The 22864-nt window shown below is 38.8% G+C and overlaps 1 protein-coding gene across 1 annotated transcript in view; it reads left to right on the forward strand.

The window, feature by feature from the left end:
* PCNX2 (pecanex 2) overlaps nucleotides 1-22864 on the forward strand; it is a 140934-nt gene that overhangs the window by 76550 nt on the left and 41520 nt on the right. The window contains exons 22-23 of the mRNA XM_063124381.1: nucleotides 1314-1424; nucleotides 5659-5786. Coding sequence (XP_062980451.1) covers nucleotides 1314-1424; nucleotides 5659-5786 — 239 coding nt within the window. The remainder of the gene's footprint in view (nucleotides 1-1313; nucleotides 1425-5658; nucleotides 5787-22864) is intronic.

The following is a 22864-nucleotide window of genomic DNA, read 5'->3' on the forward strand; positions in this document are numbered from 1 at the left end:
CGCATGGCCCTCAAGGTGCCTTTCAGAAAATGTACAAATTGCCGGAGTAAGCTCCCCCCATCCGACGGGCACTCCCTTTGCCTTTTGTGTCAAGGTGAGGCCCACGTCGTTGATACCTGCCGTTTTTGCCAAGCCTTTTCTAAACAAACACGGCGACATAGGTCAGACAGACTTAAAGCTCTCCTCTGGAGCAAAGCCTTACAAGCAGTCGACAAGCCATCGACGTCGAAATCCTGTATTATGGAGCCTGTTGAAACCTCTCCAAACTCGCCATTGCTTGCTGAGGCACAACAACTGGAATTGCCTGCTACGCCAGGGAGAGGCATTACGTTTTCGATTGCTAAAAAATTAACAAAGAAAGCTAAGAAGTCAAAACATACTGCCATGAGCTCGAAGGAGCAAAATAAAAAGAGAAAAAAAATCTCTTAAAAAGAGTGTGCTGAATCCTACTCGGCCGTCTATTCCTCCTCCGACTCCTAATAAACCGATACCGACGGTCGATGCCGTACAACCTCTATCGGTACCGGCAAATGACCCTTTGCCACAAACTTCGACGACTGAAGCCGCGTCTTCGATACCGGCACAGCCGTTACCGCCTCCTCCACCGCCACCATTACTACTGTCCCCTATACCAACAGTACGTCTAGCCTTGGCCATCTGTTGCCATCATAATTCACAATGTTACTATGTCAGGTCACAGTGTAAATTGCAGCACGTATTACAGTGGGGCAGAGGGAGGCGGCGACATGGAGCTACTCTTTTAAGATGTAGCCCTTTATCTCTTGAAACATCTAGTTCTGCCTTAAGGGCAGGGTGACATTTTTTTGTTTATAAGTTCAGTTGCTTCTGACTCTTCGTGACTTCATAGACCAGCCCACGCCAGAGCATACAATGTACTAAATAAAGACGTCTCACTCACATTTTAACTATTCTACATTTTTGTTTTAGGGAAGTTTTTCTTCTTCTCCAGGTTTGTGCAAACATCTAGGCTACAAAGATTACCCCCCCCCTTTTTTTTTTTTTAAAGGAAGGAGATGTTTGCAGGATTCGGGTTGGTTTTGCTTTATATGTTTTGCATTAGATATTCTCTGTTCCCATGAAACCATTCGGGCTCCAGTTCCAATACTGTAAAAAGCAATTCTACTTCACTTTTTATATTAATTGATTATCAATATAACCTAACAGGTAGTACAATTGCAATATGGATACTTTGGCGCTATGTCCTTGTATGAGATGTGTAAGGTAAAATGCTCCTTTTAAAAATGGATTTCACATATACTGTCATAACTTGTTTTTTTCTTTCTTTCTTTCAGCTATGGGACCTGCTGCAAAAATTACAGTTCATAATGACATATATTGCACCTTGGCAAATTGCTTGGGGCTCTTCATTCCATGTGTTTGCTCAGCTTTTTGCTATACCTCATATCCTTCACAAAAGTATGTTTGCTATTTTGTTCTGTATTCAGAAGCTGGAAAAAAAAGCCTGACACTCCTGGGTAATTTATATTAACAGTGGGTTTTTTAAAAAGAACTTTTAAACATTTTGAGCCAAAGTATTGCTATTTCCAGAGGCAGGTGGTGGTAGTGCTACATAATGCAGGAAAAGCTACTTTGAACAATATTTTGAAAAGTGGAATATCAATTATTTATCAGCTATAAATGAGGGGAAAGTAATAAATTGAGAAATGTATGCCATTTTAACTTATGGCATTATTACTTGTGTGGTAGTGCAGCACTTGTAACTGATGTCTGCTTTATTTCTGCAGTTACCCTCCTATGAAACAAAACACTGTGTAAGAATGGGTAATATACATCATTGGCTCTCAGACTCTCAGATTTCACACATTTGTCTCTAGGCTAGTTCTCTATATTAATCATTTTGACATGACATTTTAAAAAATGGAAGCTACTGATGGGACTGGCCCAGTGTCATTAAATGGTAATACGGAAAGCTACTTTGAACGATGGAACTGCGCAGTGCTGTGTACAATTTGGCATATTAGCACTCTGCGCCTAAGTGTCTTACATAGAAGTAAATTCCACTAAAATTGTTGAGACTTGGCAAACAATTGAGATGTGATGCTGCCTGCTTACAGTGCCACAGAAAAGACCTTTTGCACGTTTAGGAAGTCTACATGAGCCTCCTTCACACGTTACTTGTATGAAGGGGGAAAAGCCTGTTGAAAGGAGCCGGGTGGGAGGCCGGGTGCCTTTAGCCCTGCCCTTAATATTGCACGGCTTCTCCTGGCCCTGCCCTTGCCACCCACACATTAGCATGGATCTCCCAGGCAGGGGAAGTGTTTGCCCATAGACCTCTTCAGGTGGAGGTTTCCCCTGATCCTGGAATCCTGGATCGTGCCAGAGTCAAAGTTCAGAGTTATGGGAAACCTCCACGCTTCCCTGTCTTCCTGGCTAATATGTGGACAGTGAGGGTGGCACTTGGAGATCCGTGCAATATCAAGGGCAGGTGTGACCCCGACAGCCTTTTTCAGTGTGTTTTGACCTTTGGGGGGAGGTCACACACGAAGGGGGATATGGTTGGCATCATGTTAAAAGGGCTGTTACAACATAAGCTGGCCTATATGCATGCAGAGCCTGTGTGCAAGCATGTTCCATAGAGCACTGGTGTGCAGGCTCTGTGCATGTGTTGACCAACCACATCAAGATCCACACAGATAAGAAATAGTTGGCAGTACTACACCCACCTAGTTCTATGTAGGAGTGTCAGTGTATCTCAGACGTGCTATTGTGTAGTGCAGTCTTCAGATATTATGTTATACCTACCTTGCTGACACTTTGCCTCCTACATTCCTTTGATCTTAGATTTGTGGCTGTCCTATCTTTCTGTCTAGGTATTCTAGAGTTATGAATATTGATCAGATAGCATGTGTCTATGTTGCCTGTTCACTGTGACTCCAGCTAGCCTATGTCCCCCGCCTATCATTTTTGCAAGGTTCTCCATATTTGAACTGTTTAATGTAAACATTAGTTGTAGCTGTAGTTGCACTTGAGGTTAGGCAAATCCTTTATGCATCAGCAAGCTCTCAGGATCCCTATGGAAACATTTCTATCTCCATTCCAATTGAAGTTGATCCCCAATAGAGCAGGGAGCTAGGGCTGATCCAGATGTTTGCAAGTATATGGCTTGCTGTTTCTATGTTTCCAGTATAAAGGACAAAAAGCACCCTCCAAATTCTTCAAGCAGGAACTTGTATATCTATTCCATAGTGGGATGTGTGGGCTCCACACGCACATGAAACTTAAAACATCTCACTTTAAGAGAGTTGTACGAGTTTCTAGTTTCTACATTGCTTGAGTTGATCACAATTACTAATGTCAGTTTCATATATTCATAACCAATGCTGTAAAACTGTTGAGCTAATGCCAAACAGTCACCACATTGTTACAAAGCCAAAAGGAAACTGTTAGAGTGCAGTCGACCACATAGATATATGTACTCAGGTCTTGATGAAATCAACTTTCTTGTCTTTTAGTTTTCATGTTACATTTTCACAGTGAGATCCCAAATGTTGTTTCATTAGATTATTGCTGGGATTCAGCTAGTGTCACAAAATGAAAAGGAGAACAAGGGCCTTATAATAATTGTGTAGGCGTAAAAATCTCAGCAGAGATTAGAGAAACTGCACATGCTGGAATTCCTCCTTCTTCATGGCTGTTAGAAATGCATGGGCCCTGTTCTCCTTTGTGTCTGTTTTGTCCTAAATTCCACAGTTGCCCCACTGGTATGAGAGCTCTGATACTTCCTGCCTGTATCAGAACAGGAAAACATCTGTGTGGATTGAGCGCTTCCAGTGCATTTGAGTGTGCATTTGGTTCTTTTGGCATTTGATAACATTTTTGTAATACTAACTATCTGATGCAGATAGTTAGTATTACTATCTGCATCAGTAATACAGATAGTATTACAGATAGTAGGAGGCTTCCCCTACCATCATCCTCTTGTTTCTCTGCCTCTTTTGCTCTTTACACTAGTGGTGACTTTCTGTCCTTCTAAGCCAGTATGAATCATGAGTCCACTGTGTTGTGGCAGTTGAACTTCGTTGACACTTCCCTCCCCCACTTTATATCCTCTCCATTGACTTTGCAACTTGGAGGCTCTGAGGGCAGCTCATCTCATATATCTACTAATATGCACAGACACCATTCTAAAGCTAGCACTCTCTCGCTCTCTCTGTTGCAGTAATATAGTTGATAAGAATTTATTAACATTGCAGATAACATCCAAAGTTTGCCTGATTAGCCCTTAGAGGAAAATATATGTGATTTCTTAATTGCCAAAATCAAAGAGGAAAAGCATTTTCTCAACTATCTCACATTATTTATTCATTTTGAGAGCACAGGTTGCTCATGTGTGATAGAAGGTTAAAAACCGATTTTACACACATCTCAGTATAGTGCTCCAAACTGATTTCAGTGGCAAGGAGCCTAATTCAGCTAACATTAAGCACTTTTAAGTAACATTGATTGCAATAAGGGAATTCAGGACATGCTTAAATCTCTATCCCTGAATTCATTGAGAAATAAGAGTGCTTAATTTTGGCTAGGTCATCCTTACAATTTGCATCCAAAACACTGGAGTATTCAAAGTTTGGATACATTTTAAATGCCAGGTAAATAATATTACATTGATTAATGGAAAACATTCAACAAATAACCAATAGTGAAGGAAGACTTGCTCCACTCATTTAATGTTCATCATATGTTCATTTCATTACAAAACCAATGTGCTTCCTTTTTAGTTTTCCTGTGTTGTAAGGTTCAGTGTGCATTCTTGATGTTCCCTATTCTTGATGCCTGAGAGTCTGAGAATCTGAGAATCTCAGAGTCTGTCACATAGAGGCTTTTAAAGTTATTTTATGTTATGAATGGATAAAAATGCACTTTCAACAGCTTCTTCTAAAGTTCTGTAGTGTTATGTAGCTGGTGAATTTCCTATGCATGTCCCTGGGCAACACATGTGACTGGGCAACTTAGACATCTTTTGCACCCTCCACCACCCATCCTGACACCTTGCTTACTGAGGCCTAGTTCTCACTTGTGGGAAATGTGTGTGTGTGGGGGGGACTTGTGTCTGGACTGTGCTACAGGCTGCAGATGGGGAATCACGTATTTAATACTCCTTTGTATGCAAACATAGGCCATGGCTAGACCAGGCCTATATCCCGGGATCATCCCGGGATTATCGCTGTGCATCCAAATAACACACAGGGGATCTTAGGAGCAGGCAGGGACAACCCCACCATTTGCCTGGGATAATCCTTAGGTGTAGTTAAGGCCATAGAAAATTAGCATGTCAGGGTAAAGTCTAGTGAGAAGAACACTCCCTGACATCTCATTATGTGTGTGGAGGAACATATTAGAATTTATTCCACCCAAATATGGGAGCTCCCATCTGCAGTCTGAAGTGGTACAGCCTAGACATAGGTTCACCGTTTCAGACAGAATTAGGCCTATGCTATGTGCTAAAGTTTGAATAGTTGTCGTTCTTTCCTTGATCCTTAGCTGTTATCTGTTACTTCATTGCATCTGCCTGTTTGGGGAGAAAGTTAGGAAAATAAATAGGTCAGAAGGTGCCCGAAGGACAACGTAAAATGCAGTGAACTTCATCTGTGTTACCTTAACTTGAAATTTTCAGACTCTGCGATGCTCTTCTTTCAAACTCTGGCCACTGCAATTTTTTCTACTCCATTGAGTCCGTTTCTTGGGAGTGTCATTTTTCTCACATCGTATGCCAGACCAGTCAAGTTCTGGGAAAGGAATTACAAGTAAGGCAGAGTGTTATACATGTGTTTTCTTTATTATTAAATATTGCGGGGGGGGGGAGTTAATAGAACTACATGAATATTTCGTACAGCTTTCTATGAACCTTGAGGATTATTCTGCTTATTTTGCTACTGCTCATCCTGGATCTATTGCACTAGTGGTTATTGGAGGAAAGTTAGCCATTTTTGAAAAGAAATGTATGTAAACAATAATCAGAATGGAGTTGTCACATCACATTTACTTGTCAAATATGGCACCAAAATTGTTTTGAGGGGCAGGGGGAATCATAACTGTCCTGAATGTCAGCAGCTATTGATTCAGCAGCTACAATTAGAAACTAAATAGTTTTGGCCTTTAGGTAATAGAAGTCAAAATGGATTAATGGTTTATGTTAGCCAGTTAACGTTCTGCCAGATAAATGGTGCTGGGTGGGGAAGGGAGCTTTTTTCCTTTTTTGCCAACTGTTTTACTGCTACACCCCCCACAAACTGTTTTCTGCCTCATGTGGTTTCAAATACATATTTGCAACATATCTGGAATCCGTCAGGTGTGGGGATGTTGCAGTGGAAAAGCAGCAGGTGAGAAAAGGATGCAGCATCTCAACCTACCACTATGTCTCCTCTCCCGGATCACCCACTTCCAGAGTAACCTTTTTGTAATGAAAGAAACTTCAGAGTTTTGTTACATGCAGTTGTGTATAATGTCGAACTAAGTATATTTTTTAATCGTGTTGAAATCCCTGTTTCCTATTCTTCAAAGCATTCTGTCTGAGAAAGTAGCATTACAATGGCCAAATACATAAACCTGTTTATGGTGTCACATTAGTATCATAAAGCAGTCTAATGACTAGCCTTCATCAATCTCGTATCCTCCAGATGTTTGGAATTTCAACTCCCACCAGGCCCAGTCAGCATGGCTAATGGTTAGGAAGTCAAAGTTGTCAAAGTCAAAATTTATTATGGTCATAGACCAGCAAAATAGAAACATCTAGAAATACAATAATTATAAAAGCAAAATACAATCATTATAAAAGCAAGCCAAATTAAGAACAGGGAGACAAAAGTCTCCAACCGTCAGGTTAGAATAACTACAATTACAACTATTATAAAGACAGTCTTGTTAAAGACTGAAGAACAGGAGTCATGTATCTGAAACACAAAATGTCATAAACGAAATTGTAATAGCAGAGGCTTACTATCCTTGTTTTATCATAACTTTTCTGCAGGTGATAGCAGATGCACAGAATCGTGCTACATTGTGTGTAATCAGAGGGTTCTGATCTGATAATAGGTGTTTTAAATAAAATGCTTCAGATCTCCCTGGTTTTTTTAAAAAGAATTGGTGTAATAAGATCTTTACGGAGGTCACGGTAAAAAGGACAGTGGAGTAATATGCTAAGAGTTGTGGGCCAAAATATCTGGAGGGGACCATGTTGGGAAAGTCTGCTAATGACATGTGAAACAATATATATTAGGGATGGGCTCTCCACCCCAGAATTATCTGGTAACCGCGAACATCCACAGAGCATTCGATCTTCCAGAGCGAGATTGGCCACTTCTAAACCCATCAAATAATTTCAGAGCGGAGATGTGCCCGATTGGAGCTCCTCTAACATTTCCAAAATTATCCTACCATTTTTTGTGTGTGGTGTGTCTAATTGAAAACCTCCCAATAAGGAACATGGGGTGATGGGGTGGGGTAGTTTTGATAATTGATACTGATATGTGTGGCTAACTAATTAGGAATTGCCACATCACGCTCTCTCCCTGTTCTGTTCTCCTCTAATTGCATTGTTTGTGGGAGGGAATGCCAATTATTGAGATTAGGGGTTGTTTGTTTGCAAAGTGAGATTTAGAGAAGGAGAGAGAGATCTAGAAGATCTGGTTACGTGTTTATGCTCGGATTCATAGAAGTCAGCCACAGTGTGAAAGTGCTGCTGGGCTGAGTGAGTAAGCTTCTACACCTGAGTCAGGCAGGCTGTTTTTCAGTTAAACTATTACTCCTGTTGGCTGGCTGGGCTTCCAGTGCAGGAGAAGGGGGTCCTCGTCATCCTCATCCTCCAAGCCACACGTAGCCTCCTACGGGAAGATGTAGTTGCCTTGACTCGCTCCAGTGCCTGACTGACAGTGAGGAAGGGGAGCCTCCTCCTCTTCTTGCAAACCTCCTGTCCTCTCTGAGGATGGGCAAGCTGTGTGCTGCTGTTGTGGCATTTTATTAATATATTATTATTGTGCTAAGTGCTTCCCACTGATTCGTTTGCAGGAGCTATACTAGAGTGACCAGACACAAAAGAGGGCAATGCTCTTGCAGCTTTAACTGTTGTGATGAAGAGGGGATTTCACCAGGTGCTGTGACACCTGCTAAAATTCTCTTTTCAATACAACTATCATAGATACAGGAGCCCTGTCCTCCTTTCATATGGTCACCCTACTAGTTCCAGGTGTAGCAAAGTGGAATTAATTAAACAAAGATTCAGTGTACCAAAAATGGAATTAGGGAGCTGGCTGTGGAATGCTGAGAGCTGTAGGACTTTTTTTCTGTCTAAGTATGCATGGGATTGCATCCTAAAAATCTTTTTATCAATTTTAAAAGGTGCCCCCTTAAGGAATCAGGCATCAGATTTTTAAAAAAGATTATTATTTTTACTATAATGACTTACAAAAATCACAGTGGCAGGTGCTGTCTTAGAAAAGACATTCCTCCTTTCTCTGACATATTCATATCAGAGAGATTGCTTTCTTCTTCGGAATTCATGTACAAATTTATGCAGATGTAATCGATTAATTAATCAACCAAAACTCATGCAATTAATTAAGATTTCTTTAATTGGATGACAGTCCTAATTTCAAGGGATTTGTTGAAGAGATGTTCCTAGTGGACTACATTCTGTGCCTCTGCGATTTCAATTGAACATGTGAACACACATATGCAGACATAATGTTAATCACAGCCTTTGAGAATAACTTATTCCTTTTGAATTGTTGCCAGCTCCAGTGTAATGAATTACCACCCCACACGTCCATTCTCAATAGCTTGAGAAAGGAAAGAAAGACTCAAGTATCTAGTTACATAACCAGGATGTAGCGGATCTCCAGAGCCTTCTCTCTCTCTCTCTCTCTGTCCTAATGAGTTTCAAGCACTACATATCCCCAAATAATGAAGACCGAAATACTAACAGGTCTTGTTTTTCTCCCAGCTTCTATCCCTCAAGCATCCACCTAATATGAACAATAACAGTAATTTGATTTGTGTGGTTATAGGGAATAGAAGCAATTTTACAGGTGTGAATATTACAAGGTGAGGGCTAAAGTGAAAGAATAACTTGTATATTTAGTTAAGGCCATTCTTTTTGTGGAAAAGAGTTTTAGAATCCAGGTTTAAATGTGATTTGTTTTGCAGCCACCAGGACAACTTTTTAATCCTATATAGCAACCTGCATCAACTTTTGGCCTTCAAAATGTATTGGACTGCAATTCCCTTCATTCTCTGCCAACAAAGGCTATGTTGACTGGAGATGATGGGAGTTGCAATCCAATACATCTGGATGGCTGCTTTATACTAACAGCAAACTCATTCACTAAGTGTCAGTGTCACCACCTACACACAACAGGGTGGGATCAGCACTTTTCCTTTCATGAAAACCTTAGATACTTAACGTGACACTGAAAACAAATTTTGCATGACATAAGAAGTACTTGATGTAAAGCTATAAATGTACAGCATGATCTCACTGTCTGCTGAACATTTATAGCAGCTCTTAGGACAGAATGATACGGCCAGTACTAACAGAAACAGATGGTTCTTAGCCTCCTATTAGTGCTGGATTTGATTTTGAACTGATCTACAGGTTACTTTTGAATTACTAAGAGGGATGATACTGCACCCTCATGACGAGTTTTCCACCTTCTGCTGGAGCACTCTCTTCGTTTCACAGAGTGAAAACAACTATAAGACTTTTGGCATGTTAAAGGCTAACAGATTTGTCGTGGTATAAGATTTCATTGGATTCATGGAGTGTTACCCTCAGTTGGCAGTATTTTTATTTATTTATTTATTATAGCACTTTTATCCCACCCTATACGTGGGTATATACTATAGAGGGGATAATGGGGCCAAATGGCAATGACATGTAAAATGTACTGTCTGTGACAATTCCATGTAATGCTTAAGATGAGCCCAGTGACAATCACAACAACAGTAACTGGTGATAACACAACCATCCTAGTTTTGTTAAATTGATTAACACCTATAATGGGATAGGGAAGCAATGGCCTTGTTTAAACATAACGGTGGCAGCCAGCAGCAAATCATGGCTTAATTAACTCACAAATTGTAGGGATGTGGGCCGTGTGTGAGCTGCTTCCTGTTTGCATTAACAACCTTCGAATGCCACATTCAAGGGTTGTTTCTGTGATGTCCAGACAGAGGCACTTGGGGTTGTTTATCAGTTAAACAACCCCAAGTTAATCCAAGAACAAGCCACAGCTTAACGGTATTCGAGGGTGTTAATACAAATGAGAAGCAGCTCATATATGATTCATACACGCCCATGGCCCTGCGGGTTAAGTAACCCATGATTTGTTGCCAGACACCACGATGACATGTGAACAGGGTATCTCAAGTTTAAATGGACGGAATCAGACTTCTGAAAAGGCGGTTTCCAAAAAGAAATTATTGTTTTACAAAAGAAAGTTATCTGGGTTTTTTAGTACTTTTTGGAATAGCCATTTATTATTTCATGGCTCTCTGTCATTGATTGATGGTGCCTTGAGGCTTTGATTGGGTTAAGCACAGAGGACAGTTGGGGAAGGGCTGAAGCTCAGTTGTAGAGCACCTGCTTTGCATGCAAAAGGCCCCAGGCTCAATCCCTGGCATCTCTAGGTAGGGCTAGTAGAGAATCATGTCTAAAATCCTGGAGACACACTGCCAGTCACTGTCAACTGTACTGTCCTTGATGGACTAGTGATCTCACTCAGTATAAGGCAGCATCCTATGTCCCTATGGCCTCAGGAGGTGCCATGCTGGCTGAATAGACGGAGCGGCCACTGATGTGTCCATGTCAATAGCGGCATTTAGCAGGCAAAATTCAACTTTGATTTGCCCTTGTTAGCTAGGTTTCTTCTAGCTGAACTTCCCAAGCAAAATGGAACCTTTTGACCCAAGGCATCCGGGATGTCGGGTGGGGAGATGACATAAAACGGCAACCAGGCTTGGCTCTCTCCATCACCATGCTGCTGCCCCACTTCATACCACTGCAGCTTAAGCAGACTTAAACAGGTTTGTGCTGCTGATCTTCATTCTGTTCTGCAGATATTATTACTTTTTGCCTGCTATAAACACCACCGTCATATTTTATTTATAAATCACCTGAACTGACTAAGCGCTATGCAATAAATTTTTTAAAAGACAATTCCATGCCCACAGGCTTGCAGCCTAAAATCAATTGATAAAATAAGGGGGTTAGAGAATGAATATGAAAAAGAAGGAAGCAGCAGCAGATGTCTGCTGTAAACTTTTCCAGTATAAATCCATGACATTATATCCTGCTAGGGAAAAGAGTTATCTTTAATTACTATCTTCTGAATTGCTTCATCTGACTTACCACTTAGTTAGTGGCCTTGATATTAACCAAAATCTTTGGTTTAAGTGAACTACTTTGTTCCCTTAAAGCAGCTTCTATCTTGAATCAAAGACTACTATATTAGCATGTGTTCCTCTTGCAGCATGGAGGGTGCTGTTTTCCCCCTTATTTTTACAGCTGTTCGGATTATTGCATCCTGGTGGTAGGAGAATGAAAAGGAAATGGCCGTAAATCTCATTTAATGTATGGACACTTGAAAACTTCTGTTGTGTGTTCAAAACGTGACCTTTCCCTCTCTTGTAACTCCCCCACCACCAACAACCAAATAAAGCAGTAGCACTAATACTGGAATTGCACCTTTTCCTCCTCACCCATTCCCGCATTTTATTGTTTCATATCTTGAATGCAGTCAGTTGACTTTCTCATGTTTTTGCTGAATCCCATGAAACAGCCTGCAATACAATCTCTGCGGTGCATCTCAGCTGTGGAGCTGCCACCAGGAATCCTGCATTTTCAGCCACAACTCTCTTTCTCGCCTCTCTCTCTCTCTTTCCTTCCTGTTTCTGCTCTTTCATTTCAGAATCATCTGTCACACTTTCTATTTTGGGAAATGGCACAGCTTGTGTTTGCTCTGGGGGTCTCTGGTGAATTGCTGCGTAGCGTAACTAAATCAGTTAAGTGTATCTAAAGAGGTTAGGATTAAACTGCCAGTTTTCTGTGGGTCGCATTCCCAGATTTCTCGCTTTATTGAGAAATACTGTAACAGGTCTCCAGCTGTTCAAGCATGTCCCAAACATTCTTCCAGTAATTCTGCTTTAGCAAACCAGACATGAAGGCCAGGACTTCCTCCTTTTTATGAAGTTGATGTTTACTTTGGTCCATTTTCCTGCCCATCTTCCTGTAGGTTGGCAAAGTGAAGCAAAACTACATTTATTTATTATTTATTATTTATTTAAAACATTTGTATCTTGCCCTATATCACTAGGATCTCAGGGCGGCATATAGATAAAATCATACAATATAAAACAATAAATATACATAGCTAAAAACAAATTAAACCATGAATCAAGTTAAAACCAGTTTACATTTGCAAGGTAGCCACAATCAGGATTGCTTCTTGGGGCCAATTCAGACAACTCCTTTCCATTTTTGCCTTCTTTTCCTTTGTCATCCCAAATTGGATGGATACAATAACTGGTTGCACATGATCAAATTGCACCACGGCAGCCACTTGTCAATTCATCACTGTAATCACATGGAGAGTCAGGCACCTACAGCATCTAGCCATGGAGTGGGGGCTTTTTCTTTTTCACCATGCTTCTGCACATTCAATCTTACCAGCTGGTGTCAAGACAAGTGTTACAAGACTCCTCAAACGACTCAGAAATCCAGGGAACTGGAGAGCATGGTTACAGTTGGCTTACCAAATGGCTATACGGGGGTGGGCGCCTGTGGCACTCCAAATGTTTCCACCCCCAACTCCTACTAGCCCCAGCCAGCATGGCCAGTAATCATGGATGATGGGAGCTATAGTCCAGCAACTTTTGAAGGGCCACAGGTTGTCTACCACTAAATGCTACAGCAACCACCATTTCAGCTCTGTATGTTTTCATGCATGCAGCACCATTGTGTAGTTCTTGGTACCCATTCCACCTACAGAGGAGATGGGGAATCTCCAGTCTACGCACCTAATGTGACCTAAAGAGGTTCCCTATCTGTCCTATGCAGATCCCGACCCCCCCCCCTTTTCCCAGCACTAAAGAAAGGTAGACTTTCTCTAGCATGAAGTGTTACCTCTGATCACTGAATGGAGATAATAGTGTGAGTTTCCAGCAGTAAAGAGAGGCATCTTTTCTCTATTGCTGGGAGAGGAATCCCACACTGGTATCTCTGATCACTGATCAGAGATAAGAGTGGGGGTTTCATCTCTCAGTGACAGAAAAATGCTGTCTTTCCTTGGTGAGAAAGATTTCTCTATACCCAGAAAGGCATGGAAACTCTCTCTGCACTGAGATAACGAGTTTTTCTGTGCAGAGAAAGGAAGGGGTTGCCTTTCTTTGCATGGAGAAACTCCCCTCTGATTTTAGGGGAAGGGGCTTCAGAGAGGGGAAGGTCTTTGGGAGGGAGGAACTCTGTCACAATCCGGCCCCTGTGGGGTGAGCCAGAAAGCAATCCAGACCCTGTGGGCTAAACTGTTCCCCACCTTTGACATATAGCATAGACTAGAGCCTATTCAACCTCTGCTAATTATATTATTAGACCAAGAACAATGTGTAACATTATTATTATTATTATTATTATTATTATTATTATTATTATTATTTATTACATTTATATACCGCCCCATAGCCGAAGCTTTCTGGGCAGTTTACAAAAGTTAAAATCAGTGAACATCAAAAAAGTATACAAAATTTAAAACCATCAAAAGCATAAAAACAACAGTATCCATTTAAAAACAACAGTACTGGGTTCCATTAAAAACAAAATCAGCATATATTGTTAAATGCTGTTAAATGCCTGGGAGAAGAGAAAAGTCTTTACACAACTGGAACTGATCTAGTTTACATGTTTTGATATTTCTTGAAATGATGTTTGCAGTTCATGTTTGAAACTTCTCTACTTTTTATCTGACATATTCTTTGGCTTGTTACTTTTGTTTGAAATCATTCTTTGATAAGAAACATCTTTGTACATTTCATAACAACCACAACCCTTAAAATGCCTTGGATTAACATTTTTTAAAAAAATAAGATTACAGGATTTCTTAATAAAAACATTTCATAAAAACATAAAAACATTTTAGACCAACGCACTCAAATAAATTTGACATCAAATTGAGGAGAATTTTTGATATAACTGCATCAAATGCTATATTAAATTTAAAAATTGGTAAAAATAAAATGTTACATTTTATTTCTGGGGGAGGGGGGTGTAAGTCAAGGCACTGACAGCCTGGCTGCTTAAAAAGCCATTGAACGCATCATTTAAAACAATTATGGTGGTGATGTCATAATCCTATCCCAAGTACTTATTTGCTAGTCCATTATAACTTAAGTTTGCATCATTTAGATGTAGATTGCTTTTTTTTTTATTATTATTAAATTTTTATTCATTTTCAACACTATATAAACATAGATAAACATTACCAAAATATAACTGAAACAAAACACAATAAGAAAAAAAAAACATCAAATATCTGCTGCATACATATTGAATGATTGTTGAGTACAAATATCAAAAACTATTACATATACCTTATCATACTACAACATCTTCGTTCTTAACATAAAAGTGCACCCCCCACCTCGGGATCATTCTTGAGTCCAAAATCTAATCGTTTCTTCTGCTGGTGGTTTCCCACTTCCCTTAGTAAACACAAACACTAGGAACTGTTTCCAAATTCCTTCGAACTCATTTATTTTAGTTACGCCTTTTCTCCACTTAATATTACATGTCAGTTTATCATTAATGGCTATGTCCCAGACTTCTTTATACCATTCCTCAATAGAGTATTCCCCTTGGATCTTCCAGTTCCTAGCTACCATCAGTCGTGCTGCAACAAACAAATTCGATATCAGCTCTATAGTTCCTTTTCCACACTTTATATCTTCAAATAGTGACAGCAATGCTATTTTTGGTGTTTGTTCTATTTTCATTCCCACTATTTCTTCAATTTCTGAGAACACCATCTTCCATAATCTTTGTACATATTTGCATTGCCACCACATATGTAAATACGTTCCTTTTTCCCCACAACCTCTCCAACAGTTTGCTGAATGTTGATCACTTATCTTATTCAATCTAACCGGGGTTAGGTACCACCTCCATAGAATTTTAAAATAATTCTCCTTTATTCTTACTGATAAACTTCTCAACACTCTTTGTTTCCATAGTCCCTCCCAGCTCTGTCGCCCTATTTGTATCTTCAAATCTGATTCCCAAACCATTTTCTCTGTATTCTCTCTAAACTCCTTCTCTAACAATATTTTATATATTTCACTCATTAATCCTTTTGAAACTATACTACCTCCTTTCCCTTCCTCCTTACTTACTACTAATTCTTCAAACCTCGTCATCTTTCTGCACATTCTATTATCTTTAATCCACTTTTTATTCCATTGCTCTAATTGACCATATTCTAGCCAAGATAGCTTCTTCTCCTTTAACAAATTTTCCATATCCTCTCTTGTTTTAATATCTCTTACCCAATCCTTTAATCTTATTTTATTTTTCTCTTTTAATATTTTACATAATCTACCCTTTAGATCCTCTGGGAAATTCTTTAACATTATTATCGGTGCTAAGGGAGAGTTGCTCGGAAGCAGCTTCCCTTTAAATTTACTCCAAATTTCCCATTGAGTCCTCAGGAGTGGATTATCTATACTTCCAACCCACTTTCTTCCTCCGTCTTTAAAAAAAACATTCTCCAAATTCATCTCTACCTTATTTATGGTTTTTTCTTCCATCCAATATAAATCTCCTACTCCCATAATTGCTTCTACAACATGTCTTAATCTATTTGCTACGTAGTATAATTTTATGTTTGGGAGACCCATTCCCCCCTTTTTTTGGCTTAGGTACCAATTATTTTTATTCACTCTTGCTCTCTTTTCTCCATTACAATATTTATTAATAATATTTTGCCAACTTTTTATCTCGGTTTCTGATATTTTTATAGGTAACATTCTAAATACAAAATTAATTTTAGCTAATATCTTCATTTTTATTAAGGCTATTCTTCCGAACCAAGATAAATTTAATCTTTTATATTTCTCCAATTTCTCTAATACCTCTTTCTTTAACCTCGTTAAATTTTCCTTTTCAAGATTCTCTAAATTTTTTGTAATTTTAATTCCCAAATATTTAATCTCATTCTTAACTTTCAATTCCATTCCCTTAAATTCCCAATCCTTTTCTTCCTTCTTGGTATAGTTAAACAACATCATCTCTGATTTAGACCAATTTATTTTTAACCCTGTAATTTCCTCAAATTCCCTCAACTGATATTTAATTCTTTCTAATTTTCTTAATGGATTCTTAATGGTCAATAAAGTGTCATCCGCAAACATGTTTAACTTTATTTCCCTTACCTCTCCAATTCCTTCTAACTCTTCATCCTCCCTTAGTGCCTTCGCCAAAACTTCCATAACCATTACAAACAGGACCGGTGAGAGCGGACATCCTTGTCTTGTTCCTCTGGCTAGTCGTATCTTTTCAGTAAGTCCGTCATTTACCACCACTACCGCCGTATTTTGGGAATATAGCTGTTCTATTACATTTTTAAATTTATTTCCAAATCCCAATTTATCTATAATACTCTTTAGTGCCTGCCAGCTCACACAATCAAAAGCTTTAAAAATATCTAATGCCATAATACCTGCCTTAATATTTGCTTTTTTTATTACATTTATTACATTTAAAACTCTACCCACTAAATTATGCATATGCCTTCCTACCACAAACCCACATTGATCTGCTCCTATATATTCTGCCAAAAATTTATTTAGCCGTTTGGCCATAATAGATGTAAAAAATTTAGCATCCTGATTTATTAAAGAAATAGGTCTATAAGAATCGGGATTAGTCAAATCTTTATCTGGTTTTGGGATCAGAATTATCACTGAATGTTCCCATGATTCAGGTATCTTCTCTCCTGATAATATCCTATTATAAAGTTCCATTAATTTTGGAACTAAACAGTCTTTGAAGACCTTATAATATTCTGGACCCAAACCATCTGCTCCCGGTGATTTACCAACGTTTAACTTATCAATAACCTCTTCAACTTCTCTTTGAGTTATTACTGACTCCATTAACTCCTTATATTCTAATTTTATTCCCTTCTTTATAAACCTTCCAATATACTCCTCCACCTTTTCTTGTTGAATTTCTTTACCCTTATACAATTCCTGATAGAATTCCTGAAAATTTTTTATTTTAGCTTTCATTGCATGACAATAATTCCCTCGGCTATCTTTCAACGTTTCTATCCCATTCCTCCCTTTTTCTTTTTGTGTGAGCTTGGCAAGCAACCTCGAGTTCTTATCACTGTTTTCAAAATATTCCCTTTTCATATACATTAAATTCTTTTGAATCTCTTCTATATTTAAATTTTCTAATTGTTTCTTCTTAGCTTGTATTTCCACTAATTTATATTTATCTTTAACTCGCCAATATCTTTCCTCCAAGTTTTTAATTTCTATCTCTAACTTTTCCTGTTCTGCACGTTGTTGTCTTTTTAAACTACATGTTTCTCTAATACAGATTCCTCTTGCTACAGCCTTCATGGTGTCCCAAATGACTGACCCAGCTGTTCCTCCTTTTTCATTAATTTCCCATGACTCCGACAGTTCCTTCCGAATTTTATCTACTATTTTATTATATTTCAATATCTTTGTATTCAGCTTCCATCTATATGCCTCTTTATAATCTTTCTTAACTGTAAATTCTAGACTTAACAAGGCATGATCAGTTACTTTTATTACCCCCATTTCCATTTTACAAATCCTCGTTGCAAAATCTTTTGAAACAAATATATAATCTATCCTGGAGTATGTATGATGAACTGGGGAAAAGTATGAAAATCCAGGCCTATTCCCGTTAAGTAAACGCCACGAATCTAAATAATCATTTTCTTTTACTAATTTATTCAATATAGTCATATTGTTCCTCTTTTCAGCATTAGTGGGATTTGACCTGTCCCGTTTATTATCCATAACCATATTAAAATCCCCAGCTAATATAGCATACCCCTCCTTAAATTCTTCTATTTCTTTAAACAACTTTATAAAAAACTCTCTATGCCTCTCATTTGGGGCATAAACATTAATCAAAGTATAGACCTTTCCCTCAATTTTACCTTTTAACATAAGATATCTGCCCTTATCATCCTTTTTTACTTCTTCTAATATAAACCCACTTTTTTTTGAAATCAAAGTGGCCACTCCATTTTTTTTCGATGTCCCTAATGACTTTTCATAATAGGCTAACCACTTTAATTTTATCATATTCGAATTCTCGGAGCCTTGGTGTGTCTCTTGGACCATTATAATATCTGATCCCTCTTTATTAAGCATTTGTTCTATTCTCTTCCTTTTCACGACTGCCCCCAAACCTTTAACATTGAGTGTTGATACCTTTATCTTTTTATCCATAATCACCCTTTTGAAATCTCTTCCGATCCCTTGTGCTCAGCAATTCAAACTTGCTTACATAAAAAAACAAACTCCATACATAAAACCCCCACCCTCCTACCCCAATCCCTCCTCTCCTACCTTCCCCCCCTCCCCACCCCCCCACTCTAATCCCCCCCCATATCCCCGTGAGTCTAGTACTCCAGCCATCTACTTTAAAGGGGGGGGGAGGCAGTGCTGCGCCTGGCCGGCAGGTTTCTATATTAGCATTTCTATTTGCAATTATCTCCAAACATAATTAACAATTCTCTTACTCTCCAGATGTCCCAGCCTCATTCCCTCCCCCACCCACTCCAGCCCCATTTGCTTCCCCATCCAGACCCAGCCTCTTCAGCAATTCTTTACCTTGATCCAATGAGGTTACTCTGTGTTCCCTCCTCCCATATGTAAATCTTAAGAAAACCGGGTAACCCCATGCATATGGAATTTTGTTCTGCATTAACATTCCAGTTATTGGTTTAATACTCCGTCTCCAATTTAATGTATGTTGAGAAAGATCATTATAAATTTGCACTGCTTTGCCTTTATATTGTAACTGGGTCAAAGATCTCAATTCTTTCATGATTTGCTCTTTTTTATAATAGTTACCAAATTTCACCAAAATATCTCTAGTCCCTTTGTAGTTTTGCCCCCCCACGCGGTGGACTCGGTCCAGATCCGATCCATCTATTGGTATGTCAGGCATCAGCTCTTTGAACCAGTTCAGAATGATTTCTCTAAGATCTTCTCCTTGTATCTGCTTCAGCTGCTTTATTCGAATCGAAGATCTACGAGATTGGTCTTCCAAGGCAATCAGACGTAATTCCCATTCCTTAAATTGAATATTTGTTGATTTTTCAAAAGCCTCTTGCTTCTTCTGGTCCAATTCCGCTTTTGCCTCTATCTCTTTGATCTTATCCGAGTTTTCTGCGGTCTTATCCGAAAGAACACGCATTTGTTGTCTAAATTCATTCATTTGCTGATCCATTTTTTTAAAAATGATATTATTCTCTACAATAACTGCCTTAATTTCTGCTAGGGAGGGAAAGTTGCTGTCCATTGCTTTTCCCCCTTCAGCCATATTCTTTTCTTTATTTGGTACTGTATCCAAAGAAACTGGGTCTATAACTTCGTCTTCCTGGTCTGTTCCAGGGGCTGTATCTTCCAGGTGGGAGAGGTGGGTTAAATTATGATTTGAAGGTTTCTTTTTTTGTATATTCAACTTTTCCCACTTCTTAATCTTTTTTTTAATGTTGGACATAGGACCCTTCTGAGTAGGGCATAAATCTTAGAGCCCCCACTTCCTTAGCAACTTTTACTGGCTTCTCTTCTATGTGCCAAACACACCACCATCTTCCCGAGGGGGAGGAAATATATTCAGTTCACAACAGCATTCACTAGAGGGGATCAGATCCAATCATTCACAGTTTCTCAAAATCCCACATCTCCCTCACAGAATGCTGTTTCTTCCCCTTCACCCCCCCCCCTTCTCGGCACACCGCAAACAGCTTCCACTTTCCACTTTACAAAGATTACAGCAAACAACTTCAAAGCCAGTATTTCAATCTTTCCAACTTAAGATAAAGGATGAGAAGTGAGGATCGCTGTAAATCAGATCAACGTCTAACAAGCATAAGTTCTTTCTTTTCAAACTGCGACATCAATCATGTTACTTTCGGTTTTGCCTCTGCAGTTTATAAAGACATTCCGTCAAGCTCACCTCATCCCATCGGCTCTTCTCAACACTTTCCAGCTCCGATAGCTTTTATAATCATTTCCTGTCGTTTGCTCAAAGATTTATGCCCATTAAAAATAGATTATTGCTTTTTCCGGCAAAGTCGCTCAGAGCCTCAGAAGAAACCTGCCACCGCCATGGCTGCCAAGCTCCGCCCCTGTAGATTGCTTTTTTAAAAGTGTATTTTACTTATTAGTTTTAGATTTTGAGAGACTCACAGACCTTGAACAGCGACTCTGTTTATGGCATGATCCAGTCTGTGCCATATGCGTGCTATCGTGCCTTCACAGTCTTCTGCATATGGAAGGGAGCCCAACCCATAGGGTGCAATTAAGTCACTTTTCAGTCCGGTGAAGAAAGCTACACTGACCTTCAGTCATTGAATGTTCCCCGCATATTCATTGCAAATGAATCCTGATCTGAGCCCAGAAACCTTGTGCAAAGGTGCCAGAGCAGACAAAGGTGCCAGAACCTTGTTTTGATATGAAAGCTTCAGAGGAATGTTGATAGCAAGGATCCGTAATGTGAAGTCTTAACTCTGGCTATTATGAGATGACAAATGGAGCTACAGCAGTACAGTTAGCAGATGCCAGAGACAACGGTTTAGAAAGGAGAAGATAGTCCATCTTCCAGCTCTTCTCCATGCTCCTTGTTTTTGTGGTCTAGAATTGTGTTTAGTTTTGATAGTCTAGAAGTCTCAGAACCGAAATGACCAGCCATGGTTCACTTTACATTTTGTTTCTTTTAAAATCTATTTTAAAGTGTTTTACTCTGCTTTTTATTTTATTTTAACTTGCACACCGCTCCGAAATTTTGAATGGGGAGTGATATATAAAGATTATAAATACATAAATATAAATAAATAAAATAAAACCCAGTGTAGACCACAGAGCAGTCAGTCATTTATTTGCAAGTCAAAGGCTGATAATAAAATCTATTCAATATTACAATCAACAGGAATAAAACATGTATAACAGAAATAAAACAAATTAAAAGAGCTCAATGCATCTGAACTAAAGTACATGGTTCTTCATAACAAAAGAATTATATTTACAGTTAACTGTGGTGGCAGTTAAGGCTTTAGCACAAGTTATTGAAGCCGCTAAGGCAAAAAGCGCAACCTTCTGGGTCACTTAAATGGTCTTAACCAGACAGTGAGTAGCATGTATTTCTTAAGGCACATTCAGATTGCCATTCATGTAATATTCCCAAGACATTTTGAATGTGGAAGTGCATATAAAGGACACTCCCATAAATAGTGCATCAGATCTTCAATTTCTGGAGCTCCACAAATACATCGTCATTGATCATAATCAATCTAATAAAATCTGCTAAAGTAATATGGAGAGTTTGTCCTGAGTTTAGGATCAATAAAATATGTTACAACAGGTTGGAAGGAGGGAGGAAAACCCCATCCTGTGTACTACTAGTATGGAACAATCAGTATGTGTACAGTGGAAAACTATTCCAAGTGCTAACTAAATAATGAGTTAATCATTTAAAGTGATGTAGTTTCTTGATTTGATTAACTGACCTAAAGAACTTGAAGTATTAATTTGTGATTGAGATGCTAGGAAACATAGACTGGGTGCAGTGGGATGCAGGGGTGGATATGAATTATGATTTGTAGCTTGAATGTCAATAAATAAATAATGGGAATTCCCAAAAAGATTTATTAAGAACAATTGAAATAGAAAGATAGCAATTCAGGGCTCCTTTTAAAATTCCGCCAGTTTCCCTCTAACCGGTGCCATATTTGTTCTTTTCAACTTTTGTCTGTTTTAGTCAATAATGCTCTTTGAGGCTAATTGAATAGGAGCGACACTTGAGAATAGTAATTGGGAGCACATCCAAGATCTGTTGTTCATAGTTCCATGTCAAATTCAAAGACATTTACAATTCCAGTGCATTAAAAGGCTTGAAAATGCAGCATGGTGAAGAAGGGGCAGGGGCACTTCTGTTTAAACCAGGCAAGAGCAGAAACCTTGGCATCAAAAGTTAAATGGAACAAAACAAAAAACAGTGGCGAAAAAGAGAAGAGGGAAGAAAAAAGGTTCATAATCAGAAGTACAAACTATAGAGGCAAGTGTGATAAAGAGCCCCACAGAGTAAACATATTAGCTTCTTTCTTTCTTTCTTTTAAAAAGACAGTTATGAATATGGGCAAAAGCCAAAAATAATCTGACAATTCTTTTTAAAGCTTGTCTTCATATATTCCAACTCTAGAATATATGAAGAAAATAGTAAATAAAAAAGGCCCTTTGAGCATTTTCAGTGCGCTTTCCCCTCCCCACTTAACCACAACTGGCCACCACATGTAGTATTAGGAGGAATTCTGTTCTGTTTACTTCAACAAATGTCTGGAATTTAGTCCAATGTGACTAGATCTTTTCTGACTTCTAGACAAGATGGTATAAATGAGTACTGGAAGATAAGAATGATATTTTGGTTAACATTATAAAAAAAGATGTGTGTCAGCAGCACAAGAATGCAAACATACTAATAAAATAACGTGATTGCATGCATGTTGGACCGTTCCCACTTGACTTCATTGGCATTAAAAAGGGAGAGGGAAAACAGGAAGCAGTGAAG

This window comes from Elgaria multicarinata, chromosome 4 (assembly GCF_023053635.1).
Source record: "Elgaria multicarinata webbii isolate HBS135686 ecotype San Diego chromosome 4, rElgMul1.1.pri, whole genome shotgun sequence".
Taxonomy (NCBI): domain Eukaryota; kingdom Metazoa; phylum Chordata; class Lepidosauria; order Squamata; family Anguidae; genus Elgaria; species Elgaria multicarinata.